Source organism: Salminus brasiliensis, chromosome 22 (assembly GCF_030463535.1).
Source record: "Salminus brasiliensis chromosome 22, fSalBra1.hap2, whole genome shotgun sequence".
NCBI lineage: Eukaryota > Metazoa > Chordata > Actinopteri > Characiformes > Bryconidae > Salminus > Salminus brasiliensis.
In genome coordinates, this window is record NC_132899.1 from 10,423,290 (window position 1) to 10,438,534 (window position 15,245).

The window sequence follows — 15,245 nt, forward strand, 5'->3', positions numbered from 1 at the left end:
AGCAGGATACAGTATTGATGGATTTGTAATGTGTTTTTAAAGACTTTGTAGTTGAAGTATTTTAGAGTCTTTGAAAGGCTTTGCTCAGTTTAGTTGAGCCCCTTTTATTGTTTGGTCTTTTTTATCACACTGATTATTCCATTAATCATCAAACCAATCAGTAGAGTACTCGATTATTAATGTAATCAGTAGTGACAGCCCTAAACCTGCTCTAATCTGGTCTTTAAATGTGCAGCTGGCCACTTTGGTTACAGTAACAGTGTTGCATCTGTAGCTTTCCTGTCTGCAGCTCTATTGACTGACTGACCCATTCAGTCACTGGGGGGCTTGCAGAGGAGGCCTCTCTCTCTCCAGCTTCTGACCACATCTGGTTTTCAGAGGGGCTTTTTTAAAAGGCCTGAACATTCTTCATATTAGCATAGAGGACGCACTCAGACATGCTCAGTCAGAAGGTGAGGTTGGGTACGTGCTGTGTGAATCTGAATCCGTCCAGGGCTGTATGTATTTGCACAGCATGTGTACTGTGGTGTCCCCTCCCCTCACCCTGCTGGCTATATATTTTAGAAATGGCGGTCAATAGGCCATGTCCTCTGTTAGTCTGTTAGTCTGTTAGTCCAGACACACTGAGGCTGCAGTATGGAAAAAGTACAGTGTGTCCTTTCCATGCCAGCTGACTGACCGAGTGAGAGAGAGAGAGAGAGAGAGAGAGCATAAAGAGGCTTGCCCACTCACTCAGCTTAAGATATTTCTGTGCGCCTCTCCCTCACTTTCTCTATTTCACTTCCAAACCCTGTCTAGCTCAATCTCGCTCACGCTCTCTGTTTCCACACCGCTCGTCTCAAAGCAAAGCCAGAGCTTGATTACTGTCGAGTGCGTCTCGGAGGGCTTTTCAGACCCTTATAGGCAAACTAAAAGGGCGAGAGAGTAAGAAGTTAAATATCTCTCTCTTTACCTATGGGCTAAAAAAACAAGCCACGGGATTTATGAGAAATGAAGTTAAAGCTACAAGCTTCCTGTGCCGGTTAGCTGGAAATCCCATGCATGTTTCAGCAGGTCGTCTATTACAGGAGTTGTGGGGTGTATTAAACTGAATAGGAGCCTGTGATTTCAGTGTTTCTGGCTTTTCGCTTGTACTGTTTGCTTCTTAGGAAGAAGAAATCTGCCCATTATGACTAGCATGTGATGTGCCTTATGGCTGGTCATCTTCTTGAGAGGGTGGGTGTATTAACTCGGCCTGTTCTCTGTGTTCTTGTAGGGTACATCCCCAGTTATCTAGAGAAGGATGAGCCGTGTGTGGTGTGTGGAGACAAAGCCACTGGCTACCACTACCGCTGCATCACCTGCGAGGGCTGCAAGGTAAGTACACCCATGCAGGCATGTTTGCTTGTGGAGTTACATACATTACAAACACACGTAACAACCGATGCGCAGCAGTACAGCGGATTTCAACCCATCCATCCATAATTCATGGCAGTGACAACACACGCCTGGAACATTGAATGCATTTATTATTATAGGAATTCAGCGGTCTGCCAAGAGGCTGGAAAACTTTGGCTTGAGTCACGATTTAGAAATGCGTAGTGGATGAGTGCTGTGTATGTAGCTTGTACGACATACATGTAAAGGCGTATGTACGCTCCCTTTACAGACGATAATGAATACGCCAGGTTTGAACGTCATCTACGTACTTCTATGTGTCCTTTACTTTGGCATGGATGTTAAGCAATACATCCACAAGAGGGCAGCTCAGAGACAAAAGTTTCATGATAATGTACTTACTAGCAGTGTAAACGGTTTAAATAAAAAAAAAGCTCTGCCATGTTTAGTTTTTAGTTTCTTCATGTCGTGTCCATTTGGCAGTATTCGCTTAAACTATTGGCTACACTGCCCTCACGATTTCCAGTGGTTTTGTTCTCAAAAGGCTCCGCCCATATCTGGATCCATATTAAACGAACATTCATTTGCAGTGATATCACACAGCCAGCCAGACAAAGATGCTGCCAAAGTGCACAAGACTGTAGCTTATGTAGGGCTGTTACAGTTATCCAACTACATGTAAATGTACTGGTGTAGATTGGTATGCCTGCCTGCACAGTTAAGAAGATGGGGGTGTTAATGCTAGTTAGTGTTAATGAAGTGGAGAGTTAACACTAACCTTTACTTCAGCCCAAAGGTTAAACCTAATCTTAGGTTTTTTAACTTCAACAAATTAAACTGTAGATTATCTGTTGGCAACCATCCAAATAAAGTGTAACCATTTGTTTAGTCCGGAAAACTATTAAAAAATTTTATCGAACATGCCTTTCATCAGGATAATGCATATTATATTCTCCCTTAAAATGCAAAACAGTGCCTTGACACACCCATTTACTGGTATTGCCAATTGAATAGGACTCTCTGGAGTAGATAAACATGAACCTATTGGCACCGTGAGTATAAAGCCCCTAAGTATTGAGCTGTGGAGCAGTGGAGCTGTGTTCTCTGGAATGATGGTTGTTGCTACATCCAGTACTTTTGGGATGAGTTGGGGATGATGAGGTGTGGTGGTGATCATCCAACATCCTGACCTCACTAACACTCTTGTCGCTGAATGTAATCAAATCCTCACAGTGATGCTCCAAATCTAGTAGAATGCCTTCCCCAAAGAGAAGAGACAGAAGCAGGATACAGTATTGATGGATTTGTAATGTGTTTTTAAAGACTTTGTACATTGGGAAGCCATCTCGATTGTTGGGAATTGGGTGCCTTGCTTCCAACGCTGAGGGATATGATTCAGCTGTAGATGCTGTTAATTCACCCCCCCGGATTGAAACGGCAACCTTCTGGTCCCAGGTCTGCTTATCCTTTAGGTCATGACCGCCTCCTCTGTTAAGCTCAATTAAACACTGGTGAACAGCGGCAGTGAGAATACACACCCGGATCAGTGAGCAGCCACCACTGCACCGGGCAGCAATTGGGGGTTAGGTACTTTGCCTAAGGGAACCTCAGCCATGGGTGCTGTTCCTTCACTCCCCTTCCCCTTGACTTTCTGACAGTCAAATGGAATGGAACCAATGACCTTCCGGTCCCACGCCTTCTTATCTAAGATTAAAGCCAAGGCTTAGGTCCACATTTCAGAGAATGCAGTTGCACTGCTCCACAGCTCAATGCTGGCAGATTTTATACCCCTCTTGCCCACGCCTGCCATTAGGCACAGTGCCAATGGGTTTATGTTTTTCTGTTCCAGAAAGTCCTATGCCATTAGTGCTTCTCTACTGGGACTAGACAAGCTGTGTGTGTGCTCATTTGCGCATCTGTGTCAGCAATGGACGCAATGGAAGTAGCTGAATGCATTTATTATAAGGGGTGTCCACAAACATTTGGACATATAGGTTATTTGCCTTAACAGCATCAACAAGTATTAGAAAACAAGTAAGTCCATTAGAAGAGGAATGATGCAGACAACTAATTGAGTTTTGAGTGATTTCTTGGCTTATGGTTGCGTCAATACTTGGTAGATCTTCAGTATGAAAGCTGACATCACCAGCCATCTAAAACCAGTCAGGCCTTAATAGACACAGCATATGCACATGTGAAACAGTAGAGAAGAGCACCACACTGGCCATATGACTCTTGACCACCAGTTGGTGACAGGTTTGAGTTCCAGACAGCAGCATTAACCTCTTGAGACCCTGCCTCCTCATATGGGGACATTACATTTCTGCTTCTCTGCACTATGATACTTGTTAGGTGCTACTAATCCCAAATAGGAGAAATTAAAAATGCACAGCAAGAAAAAGTCAGGAGGTTAAGTGTGCTTGTTACTGTACATTACTGTTGCACATTACTGGAGGACTGCAAGCTCTACTGCCCAGCCTTTATTTTGAGGAGTGTGGAGTAGTAAGACTGTAATTTATTAATGCAGTCTGCAGCACTGTCTACACAACCTCCTACCCTAGCTTAAAGGTGCTGTCTTGACCAGCAGCCCTTCCACTCAAAAAGGCAGCTGACTCGTGATTGTCAACGGAATGTGGAGGGAAGAAAGCCTGACTCTCCTATCATTTAAAATTGAGCGATTGACCCCAGGTCAGTGGCAGATCGAAATCTGGTTACTATTCACTACAGGCACATCCCATGAATTGGTTTTCAATAAATACAGGTGAACTGTAAGCTTTCTCTGGAATGCATGATTTGTTTTTGTTTAGCTTAAAGGTTCAGTTGTGCATGCACTTCCTAAGAAGACTCGGTGATGAGGGACCAGGAGAAATCCTACCCTGTTTTTTCTGCTCAGCAATTCTACCTGTCATTCAGCACTTTAGTGTGATGTAGCAAGGTGGTTTACAAAGCCATGGGCTCCATAGATTAATGTTAGGAAAAATCCTCTTTCTCTCAAAACAAGTGCCCATCCCTTAACACAGACTGGGAGAGAGTTCTGCATGCCAGTCATTGTAAAGAGATCAGTTGGCAGAAAAACAAATTTACTCAAATTTCCCCTTTAGCCCTGGATCCCCATGGATCAATATGACAAAAATGGCATATCAAAATATACGATAAGTTGCAGGACAGGTTGCAAATAAAAAGCCCCGGCAGTGCCATATTTATAAATACTAGCAACAATGTTAAATACTGCTGTTCTTGTTGAAGGTTTCACACACTGTGCTGCACTAAATCAATTAGCCTGACCAAGCCTGTTTATGTAGTATGTAATAAAACATGCAGCTGTTGTGTTCTTTAAGTACCTACAGTACCCACAGTGCGCTCAGAAATGTGTCAGTATTACAAACTCTGTACAGCATAAGCTCTTTGTAATTTTACCGTCAGTAGTCTCTGAATTGTGAAAAGTGTGTAAATAGATAAGTAGGAGCAACCTTTAATCAGATGCAGTGCACCAGAAATACACTGCTTGTCCAGATGTTTGTGGACACCCCTCCTAAAGAATGCATTCAGCTACTTTAAGATGCACTCTTTGCTGACACAAAGGTGGAATGGCAAGTATTGACAATAGAGTAGGACTCTCTGGAGCAGATAAACATGAACCTATTGACACCATGCCTAATGTCCACAATGGGCTGGAGGAACATTGAGCTGTAGAGCAGTGAAACTGTGTTCTCTGGGATGAGTACATATAATGTATGTAGGTAAATGAAGTCCTTCTTTGCACAGTCACACCAATGATGTAGGGATTGATACTATGCCTCAGAACCAACTAAATACATCAGTCTCATAAATTGATATCACATAAACCTCTGCTCAAACACGCCATCCAGATTTTCCCCTGGAAAACAGAGTAAAGGGTGTGATTCTCACATGAGTTCTACAATTACTACTATTATTGAATTCAACTAGAGCCGCCTGTGGCTGGTTCAGTTATTCTTCTTGGAACAATGGAGGCCTCCCTTTTCCCACCTGTCCACTGCCATGGTCAAACAGAGGGAGCAAGGAAGTGCTTGGTCAGGTAACTTTTGTTACCTTGCTGACCACACCCCCTTTCCTTCTTGATGTTGAGCTTGCATTTTGTCTATTTTGGTGGTCCTGCCACCTGCTGGCTGACATGGAACATACAGGTATCTGAAGTGATTGGCATTAACCTAAAGTAGAAGATGCCCGTGTTGTAAAGGGGATCATTGTTGGACTGGATTCTCTTGCATCCCCTTCAAAATGAGCCCTGACTGTTAGGCTGGAGTCTATATGTGGTCAGCAGGGATTATTTTATTTATTCATACAGTTTTATTACTCACATTACTTACATAGCTTTTATTACATTTTTATAACTTGCATTTTTCTTGTTAATAATTAGTACAGCTGTCTAACCTGCAATATCTGCTACCTTTTCAGTAAGGTATTATTATCTGCACTGTTATCTACTGTTATCTGATATTAATATCTATTTTTGACACAAGATAAATACACAGCAGACAAACAGTTGACCTATAGCTCACCTGCTGTGTCCCTCTTTCTCTCTCTCTCTCTCTCTCTCTTGCTCCTCTTTGCCTCTCCCCTTTGTGTCTCTGTCAGGGTTTCTTCCGGCGCACCATCCAGAAGAACCTGCACCCCTCCTATTCCTGCAAATATGACGGCTGTTGCATCATTGACAAGATCACCCGCAACCAGTGTCAGCTCTGCCGCTTCAAGAAGTGCATCGCTGTGGGCATGGCCATGGACTGTGAGTGTTTCACCTTCTGTAGTTTATAGATCTGCTGATATTGCATTTGTCCATGCTCTGCCTAATATCTAGTGTATAGCACTTTGAGATGCATTCAGCTGCTTCAGGTTGTGCCCATTGCTGACACAGATGTGCAAATGCATACACATAGCTTGTCCAGTCCCTGTAGGGAAGTACTGTCATTAAAATAGACTCTTTGGAGCAGATACACATTACCATTGAACTGGCACTGTGCCTAATGACAGGCATGGGCTAGAGGGGTTTAAATCCCCCCAGCATCGAGCTGTGGAGGAGTGGTGCTCCATCCAATACTTTTGAGATGAGGCCGGGTGGTCGTCATCCAACATTCTGACCTCACTTACTCTCTTGTCACAGATTGCAATCAGATCCTCACAGCAATGCTCCAAAATTCAATAGAAACCTTCCCTGGACAGTAGAGACAGTTATGATGCACAGACACACACATTTCACTGGTACATCGTAGAGCCATTAAGTATGGAATCAGATCTTCCCGTTCTGTCCTACAAGGACACTAAAGCTGTCTCTTTATTTCCTCCTCTCATGCGTGCTGCATGGACTGTCCACACACAGACTAGTTCAAAGCACAACCTGCCCCAAACACATATGGCCTGACTTAGTGGACGTTTTTACTGCACGCACACACACATACACACACATTCCTGTTTTTGTACATTGTCAGGACATTTTTAATATATACATATGAGCTACAGATGTAACTACTGATATAGGTGTAATATGTTCGAATCCTTTACAGTTTAGGTTTAAGCCTAAACTTAACTCCAGCAACAAATGAAAGGCCAGTGTAGCTGTTGTAAAGAGGACTTCACAAACCTATTTTTTCCAGAGCATTTTTGTCTTAAAATAGTACAAAAACAAACATGTGTGTGTGTGTGTGTGTGTGTGTGCTGACAGCGAGTGTAAATGAATCTCAGGCAGTCTGCAGTGCCGGTTGAGGGGGTCAGCGTGCAGACAGCCATATGGCTCCGACCTGCAGTCCACATGTTGCACACACACTGCACACTCTCTCCCTCGGGCCTCCAGCAATTCTTTATACATTTCTCTCGCCCCTATGCTTTCTTTGATTACTCTCCAGTGCTTGCTCCCTCTCCATTTTTGTGAAGGCTGTTGGTATTTTGAACTTTCCTGGACCCCTTCAGTTCATAGCTGAGTCTGTTTAGTGGTATTTTGTGCACTTCACTCAAAAATACATTTCTCCTTCTCTCTCCTCCCACCACTCTCAGCCTCCATCTGCCCTCGTTTTTATGGTCTTCTTTGTCTCATTCTGTCAAGTGTCTCGATTCATCACAGCCTCCTGACCTACAAAGCTTCTAACACACTGATTCTTGTTCTCTGCAGTGGTTCTGGATGAGAGTAAGCGGGTGGCCAAGAGGCGTCTGATAGAGGAGAACAGAGAGAAGAGGAAGAAAGAGGAGATGGTGAAGACTCTGCAGAACCGGCCGGAGCCTACAGGCTCTGAGTGGGAGCTGATCCACATGGTGACGGAGGCTCATCGCCACACTAACGCACAGGGCTCTCACTGGAAACAGAAACGCAAGTTCCTGGTGAGGAGCTCAACTTATCTACTCACTCAGCTTTAATTGTCTCGTGCGCACATGGAAACATCTAGTGAACATGGTCTAAGGTATTACTTTTAGAAGAAAAGTTTAAGTTACATTGGTACTTGTGGTACAAGGGGTGGGATGTGCACATTAGGCAGCAAGTGAACAGTCAGTTCTTGAAGGTGGCGTGTTGGAGGCAGGAAACATGGGCCAGCACAAGGATCTGAGCCACTTTGACAAGAGCCAAGTTGTGATGTCTAGATGACATGACAGGCCTAAGACTTGCACCGTAAGCCGTTTGAGAAGCTCTGTAACTAGAAGGACTATATGGAGAAGCTTGGAGTCTATGGATAGGCAACACCTGGGGGAATGTATATCACAAGACTGAATAACATTAGTATACCAGTATGCCAGTAGATAATGGTGCTCTAGAAAGAACCGTTCTTAGCCCTCAGTGCATGCTGTTGGCCCTTTTAAGCAGCTGCCAAGAAATAACGTAACATCAGCAAGTGTATGTGTGCGTTGTCTTGTTTTCTGCACTTTGATCACCTTTTAAGGCAACGTTGGCAGCAGATAGTTTTCCATGAGGAACTGCTGTTTTAAGCAAAATCTGGTTTTGATTTAAAAACCTGAAAGAGCACAAAAATTCACACATTTTCTTCTTGTCAAGTTTAGATGTTTTCATAGCAGTGTTTAGCAACAGCTGCATAGTTGCACAGCTCCTGCTTCTATTCTATGTCCAAATATTTGTGGACACCACTTCTAACGAATGCATGCTTCCTCTTTAAGTTACACCCATTGCTGACAGATGTGCAAAAGCACACACACACACACACACACACAGCTTGTCTATTTTCTGAAGAGAATTATTGCAAGTAGAAAATCTATTGAACTAGAGGTTTACAAAGCCCCCCAGCAGTGAGCTGTGTTCTCTGGAATGATGGTACTCAATCCAATACTTTTTGGATTGAGGTGAGATGTTGCTCATCCAATCTTCACCCATGCTATTGTTGCTGCAATCAGATCCTCACAGCAGTGCTCCAGAAACTAGTAGAAAGCCTTCAGCCCTGAACAGTAGAGACAGTTACTCCAACAAAAGCAGGATTAACTTTTTTAATTCCCTTGATTTCAGAAGAAACTATTCATGAGCAGGTGTCCCAATACTTTTGTCCCTATAGTGTATGTGTGTGCATGCTTATTAGGGTGTGTGAGGACGGAAGTGTCTGTCAGAAAGGATAATCCTTCACTCGTGCACGCCGAGGATCTCTGCAATAGTCTACAGATCCTCCCACCTTGAGTAGACAGCGAATGAGACAGCAGAACAGTAAAGGGCAGTGAGTGGGCGGGGCAGCGTGAGTGATCGATGTGCAGGTGGTTCATAGATGGGAAGCAGAAGATGCATTGAAGGCAGAGCAGACTGGTATAGGCAGGAAAACAGAAGGCGGGGGGATGCAGAAGAAGAAGTGGGCTAATGGAACGCTTTAAACAGCCACGTTTACAGATATTGTAGTATCTGTCCAAAAATAACGCTATGATGCGTGTTGCTGGTTTGCTGTAGGCATGTTTGTGGGTGGAGGTTGACATGTTTTGCCTACATGACCCTGAATTATGGCAACGGAAATCTCATATACGTTCGCAAGTACTGCTGGCGGTTTCTGCTTTTCTTCACAGAATAAAGTGAGAAAGACGCGTGTGGGCGCAAGCAATAGACAGCTCTTAGGAGGTTTGTACAACCATAGGAGGGTTGTACAGCTCTGGGTAGCAGTGATTTCTTTGTCTGTATTGCCGTGTGTTTGTATCTTTTCAAACTAACTTAACACTCTTAGAATAGAAGTAGATTATAACACACAGATTTACCAAAAGAGGTGCTAATTACCAACAGTCTGCAAACACTTTAGGGTACTGTGTTATTATTTACTTCTATGCAGTTGAACACAAATGCAACTCCACTCTGTAGTTTCACTCAGGGACATAAACCAGTCCTTTACACAATAGTTTGAACAAAGACTACAGGCAAATTATTTGTTTTTTGAGCAAAACCTTCTTTTAAGACATTTGAAAAGCCGGCCATAACAATAAAACCACTTGCAGGAGAACATTGATTATCTGCTTACAGTGGCATGACAAGCTGTGTATGTACATTTACATTTATGGCAATTAGCTGACGCTCTTATCCAGAGCGACTTACAAGGTAACTCGTATTACAGAGGTGGGTCAGTGTAGTGTTAGGAGTCTTATTGGTGTAGCACAGCATAGTCACCCAGACTGGGAATCGAACCCCAGTCTCCCACATAGTGTGATAGCTCAGTGGCAGGTAGTGGTGTTATCTGTTGCGCCACACCAACCACATTGTGTCTGCATTTGTACATCTGTGTTCGAATTGGTGCACTTGAAGTAGCTAAATGCATTCTTTAGAAGGGGTGTCCATAAATATTTGGACAGTTAGTGTATATCAAATTATGTAATATAGAAAGATATGTTGTTAATTGTGTCTATACAGTAGAGTGAGGGGTCTGTCCCACAAAACTGCAGTAACTTACTCACCCTGCTGGCTCAGCCTTTACCCTACCACCTCCCCCTCACACCCCAACACTACAAAACCCCTACGAGTGCTATCAAACCCCAGATGTACATTAACTTACACAAACAAGCGTGAGAGAGAGAGGGAGAGAGAGACACACACACTCAGAGACGGAAGCCACTTCTCCAGCCAACTGGGGAATCCTATAAAATGCACCATAAAGAGCTTCAGCATACATATATAACCTTTACAGCCCAGATAGATCACAAATAACAGGACAAGGCCAGGACGCCTGCAGAGAGCCCACATCACTGCATGTGAATGCTCTCTTCCCTTTCTCTCTCTCTTTCCTTTTACTGTCCTTCGATCGCTTTCTCACTACTGGAATACACAATCAGCTTCCACTTCTTCTAGTCAACACAACTCACTGGACAAGCTGCTGAATAATGATACTGCAAGGCCCCAGTGGCCAATAGACAGCTTACAGCTCTACCTCTAACACTTACTCCGTGACTGAACACACACTCAGGCCTATTCCCATAAAACCAAACACAAACACACTAGAGCAGCACAGTTAAACCCCCCTTACCCCACTCACGTCTACCCCCCCTCACCCCACAAACACAAACATTGTCTGAGGAATCACAGCAATCACCCACCCACTTAGAAGTGACAACTGGCCAGGTGAAGAGACAGTTGTAGAAGCTGAAACTGGGAAAAGCTTCAGGACCTGATGGGATCAGCACAAGGGTACTGAAGGTCTGTGCTACCCCGCTATGTGGAATCCTACAGCACCTCTTCAACCTGAGCCTTAAACAGGAGAAGGTGCCAGTGCTGTGGAAAACATCATGCCTGGTTCCTGTTCCAAAGAAGTCTACCACCTCCTCCTAGAACGACTATAGACCTGTGGCCCTCACATCACACGTCATGAAGGTCCTGGAAAGGATTATGTTGACATACCTTAGTCCTCAGGTCAGCCCTTTCCTGGACCCCCTCCAGTTCACTTACCAGCAGCAGGTCGGAGTTGATGATGCTGTCATCTATTTACTGCAGAAGGTGCACACCCATCTGGACCACAACAACTCCTCAGTGAGAATCACTTTCTTTGATTTCTCAAGTGCATTCAACACCATCCAACCTCTGATGCTGGGGGGAAAGATGGACAGAATGCAGGTGGACAGGTCCACTGTTGCCTGGGTCATGGACTACCTGTCTGACAGATCCCAGTATGTGCAGCTGGGATCCAACCGGTCAGTGCTTAGTCAGCAGCACTGGAGCACCACAGGGAACTGTCCTCTCTCCCTTCCTCTTTACCCTGTACACCACTGACGTCCAGTACAGGTCACCTTCAGAAATTCTCTGATGACTCTGTGGTAGTCGGATGCATCAGGGATGATGAGGATGGAGAATACAGGGACCTGGTTAACAGCTTTGTTGTGTGGAGTGAGAGGAATCACCTGATTCTCAATGTGCTCAAGACCAAGGAAATGGTGGTGGACTTCAGGAGGAAGAGGACCACGACCGGTCCCATTGCCATCACAGGTCAGGATGTGGAGCGGGTAGACACCTATAAATACCTGGGTGTCCTCCTGGACAGCAAACTGGAACTGGAAACTGGAAGGCCAACACAAAGGCTGTGTACAGGAAGGGGATGAGCAGACTCTACTTTCTGAGGAAGCTCAGGTCCTTTAACATGTGCAGCAATATGCTGGAGACCTTCTACCAGTCTGTTGTTGCTAGTGCTGTCTTCTTTGCTGCAATCTGCTGGGGAGGCAGCATCAGGAGTGGAGATGCCAGTAAGCTCAACAAACTGATCAGGAAAGCTGGATCAGTCCTGGGCTGCTCTCTGGAAGGCTTTGAGGTGGTTGTGGAAAGGAGGACTCTGAGCAAACTCACTGCCATTCTGGAGAACACTTCCCACCCCCTCCATGATCTACTGGTCAAGCAGCGGAGCACTTTCAGTAACAGGCTCCTTCAGCTCCGCTGCAGCAAGGAACGGTACAGGAGATCGTTTCTCCCAACAGCGATCTCACTGTACAGTGCCTCGTCACTGTACTAATAGAACAGTCCCGCTGTTTCTCAATCGGACACTATTCTGTTCATCACTATGTACTGCCACACAGCTCTGTCATCTGCACTGCCACTCTATTGTTTATCACTTATACTGTATTGATACCCCAGGATGCCTTACATCACTACATTATATAAATGTAGTTACTGCACTGTTACATTACACATAATTCATTCTGTATATTACATTATATGAATGTCATTACTGCACTGCAATCACTTTTTCTAGTACTTCTTATTATATAATTGGGTTATATTATGTATATTATAGCTGTATTTATTAATATAGCTGTATTTGTAGTCAGGTTTACTGTTTCCTATTTGCCACTTCTTACTACTATTTTAAGTGCCTTTATTATGCTGCTCTCTTGTTTGATTTTGCTGCTGTAAAAACTGACTTTCCCCATGGGATAAATAAAGTGATCTATCTATCTATCTATCTATCTTAAAACACAACTGCTCCGGCCTTGGACTGTGAGCTGTTGACACGGCTTAGCTTAGCTCGTGGTGGCTCATCAAGTTTCCATGTGGACGTGGGATAAAACTTTACCTCGGGTCTTTCTTTTCGCCATTGTCAGAATACACAGAGGCCCGTTTAGTTTAGTAGCAGTGTTAAATACACACTTTGAAACCTGTTGTAAACTGTAATTCATATCAGGCTGCTTCGTTTTCATGAGTTTAATTTGTGAAACAGCTCTCCCTCAGTCCCCCGCCTCTCTCATTTCACCTCGCTGTCTCTCTCTGAGCTGATTAAGGTGGCTTTGTTTGCCTTGTTCTGTGTAACGCAGCTCTACAGAGACACGCTGAAGGTCATAAACACAGCGGCCCCTCTCGAGATGGCTGTAGTTACACTCAGCCTTCTGGGCAAGTCGTCCCCAGTCGCCTACAAAACTGAAAATGCATTCCTGTCTCGTTCCTCCTTTTATATTCGTGTGTTAATAATGTTATGCTCTCCATAATCATAGGAAAGAGAGTGTTTTTGCTAGTTAGCAGCGTGGTCTGTGCTCAGCCATTACTGTAATTGTAAAATGTGATTGGCTGCAGTAATGGATCTGGTTACATATTGTAATCTATCCAGTTCTCTGTATTTCCCTGCGTTGGTATCAGTTGTCCATTAGTGAATTATCTTCATATTGATAAGAGCTGCTCTTTTAAAAGACTTCAAGATGTCCTTGTGAGGAACTAGGGAGTCCTATCTGTCCTGTCCAGTGTATTAGAGATTATGTTTCCACAACGGAAAGAGCCTTCAAACTAGGGGCTCGCCGATCTGATACTCAGTATTGGTCCGATATTGGAAGAAAAAAGTAGAATTCGACCCATTACCCTAAAATATATGTAAATGCATGGTTCAAGCCTACATGCCAGTATTCCAGGCTTCATAACTCAGAATCAGTGGAACTGACAGATACACATATCATAACAAGCAGCAATACTTCATTCATAATCATAATCTATTTTTTTACAAATATCTAAATTCTGTTAATGTTTTAGAATCCCATGAAAATAATATGTAATATTGACTGTTTTTAAAAATTATTTGGATTTTATTTTGCAGAATAAAGCGACATCAAACTACTAAACAGCTTGCAGAATTAGTCTAGAGGTCTAAAGCTTGAGAGGGGAAAAGATTGGGTTGCTTTTGGTATAAGCAGATACTGTATTTTGGTATCACACAATTACTAAGTATTGATACCGGTACATGAAACAGACATGATAAGGTGGTCTCTACCTCAAACCCTAGATCAACACCCGATCCTGGTCCTGCTAATATTCCACTCTGCAGAGGCTTCAGTGAGCTTTGAGTATTAGAGTGCTGAATCTGAATTTCCCAGTTCGTCTGATCTCCAGGAAAAGACACTCCTGCCATGTACCATGTACCAGGCTTGTATTGAACCATGAGTTCGTTTTTTTTATATACCGTGGACCCCTCAATTAGTAGTACAGTAAAGGTAGCCACCGCCGTCACCCAGAGAGAGTACAGCCAATTGTGCTCTCTCAGGCTTCGGACGCTGATGGCAGAGCGGCTCGGGCATGAGATGTTCTTATAGCGTTCTTTTTGTTTCTGTGCTCTTAGGAAAGTGAAAGTACTTTTTCAGCCTGGGCAATTTGGCTTAGTCCAGCTGATAGCAGTGTTAGCTGTGAGCCGAGAGGGAATTGTGGGTAGTAGAGCAGCCACTAGAGCCCTGGCACTAATCACTTTACAGCCTGCTTAGAGCTCCACCCAACATGCCTTTCAGCCTCTCTGCTGCTCTGAGCTCTGTTCTTCTGTCTGTCCCTGCAGCAACAAAATGCCAACCTACTCAATCTCCCTGTCTCAGTCTCTCCCCTGATTCCCCGGTCAGCTCAGCCACTACGCTAAACCCATCTCTTTCATCCATCTTCTCTTTTCTAGGCTGTCTTCCCACTCATCCATAAAACACCCACTGGTTCTCATGTTTCTCACACAGCACACACTAAAACATGTTGATAACCTTGGGTCAATGGAATCACAGTAGCTGCAAAGCAGTCTCTTGGACGTTGAAAACAGCCTCGAGCACACGATACCTCCCGGTGTGTGAATGAATGCTGTTGTGAAAGCCACAGTCCTGAGCGCTGCTTTTGCTCTGCCTGTGCAGTGTTGACCTATTGTCCTCCCCAAGGCTGAACAGAGAAGCTATTGTGAGCATGTGAACCCCTCATCAGTCCTCTCCAACTACTCTACTGCAGAATAACCCTGGACAATCCCAGCTCTGCTGGCACTATAGCCACTGTCCCACACCTCCATCTGTGTTTTTTTGTCCTTCTGTAATACAGTAGTCTTATAAAATAAGTACACCATATGGACAAAAGTTTTGGGACACCTGCTTATTCATTGTTTCTTCTAAAATCAAGGGTATTTAAAATGAGTTTATCCTGCTTTTGCTGGCGTAACTGTCTCTGCTGTCCAGGAAAG

General features: G+C 44.0%; 1 protein-coding gene across 5 annotated transcripts in view; it reads left to right on the forward strand.

The window, feature by feature from the left end:
• Positions 1 to 15,245, forward strand: part of thrab (thyroid hormone receptor alpha b) — a 179,486-nt gene that overhangs the window by 136,208 nt on the left and 28,033 nt on the right. For all 5 annotated transcript variants that reach the window (XR_011978210.1, XM_072667335.1, XM_072667334.1 and 2 more), the window contains 3 exons: positions 1,256 to 1,356; positions 5,995 to 6,142; positions 7,520 to 7,725. Coding sequence is in view for 4 of the 5 variants with exons in the window: in XM_072667335.1 (XP_072523436.1) it covers positions 1,256 to 1,356; positions 5,995 to 6,142; positions 7,520 to 7,725 (455 nt within the window). In the remaining variant the exon portion in view is untranslated. The remainder of the gene's footprint in view (positions 1 to 1,255; positions 1,357 to 5,994; positions 6,143 to 7,519; positions 7,726 to 15,245) is intronic.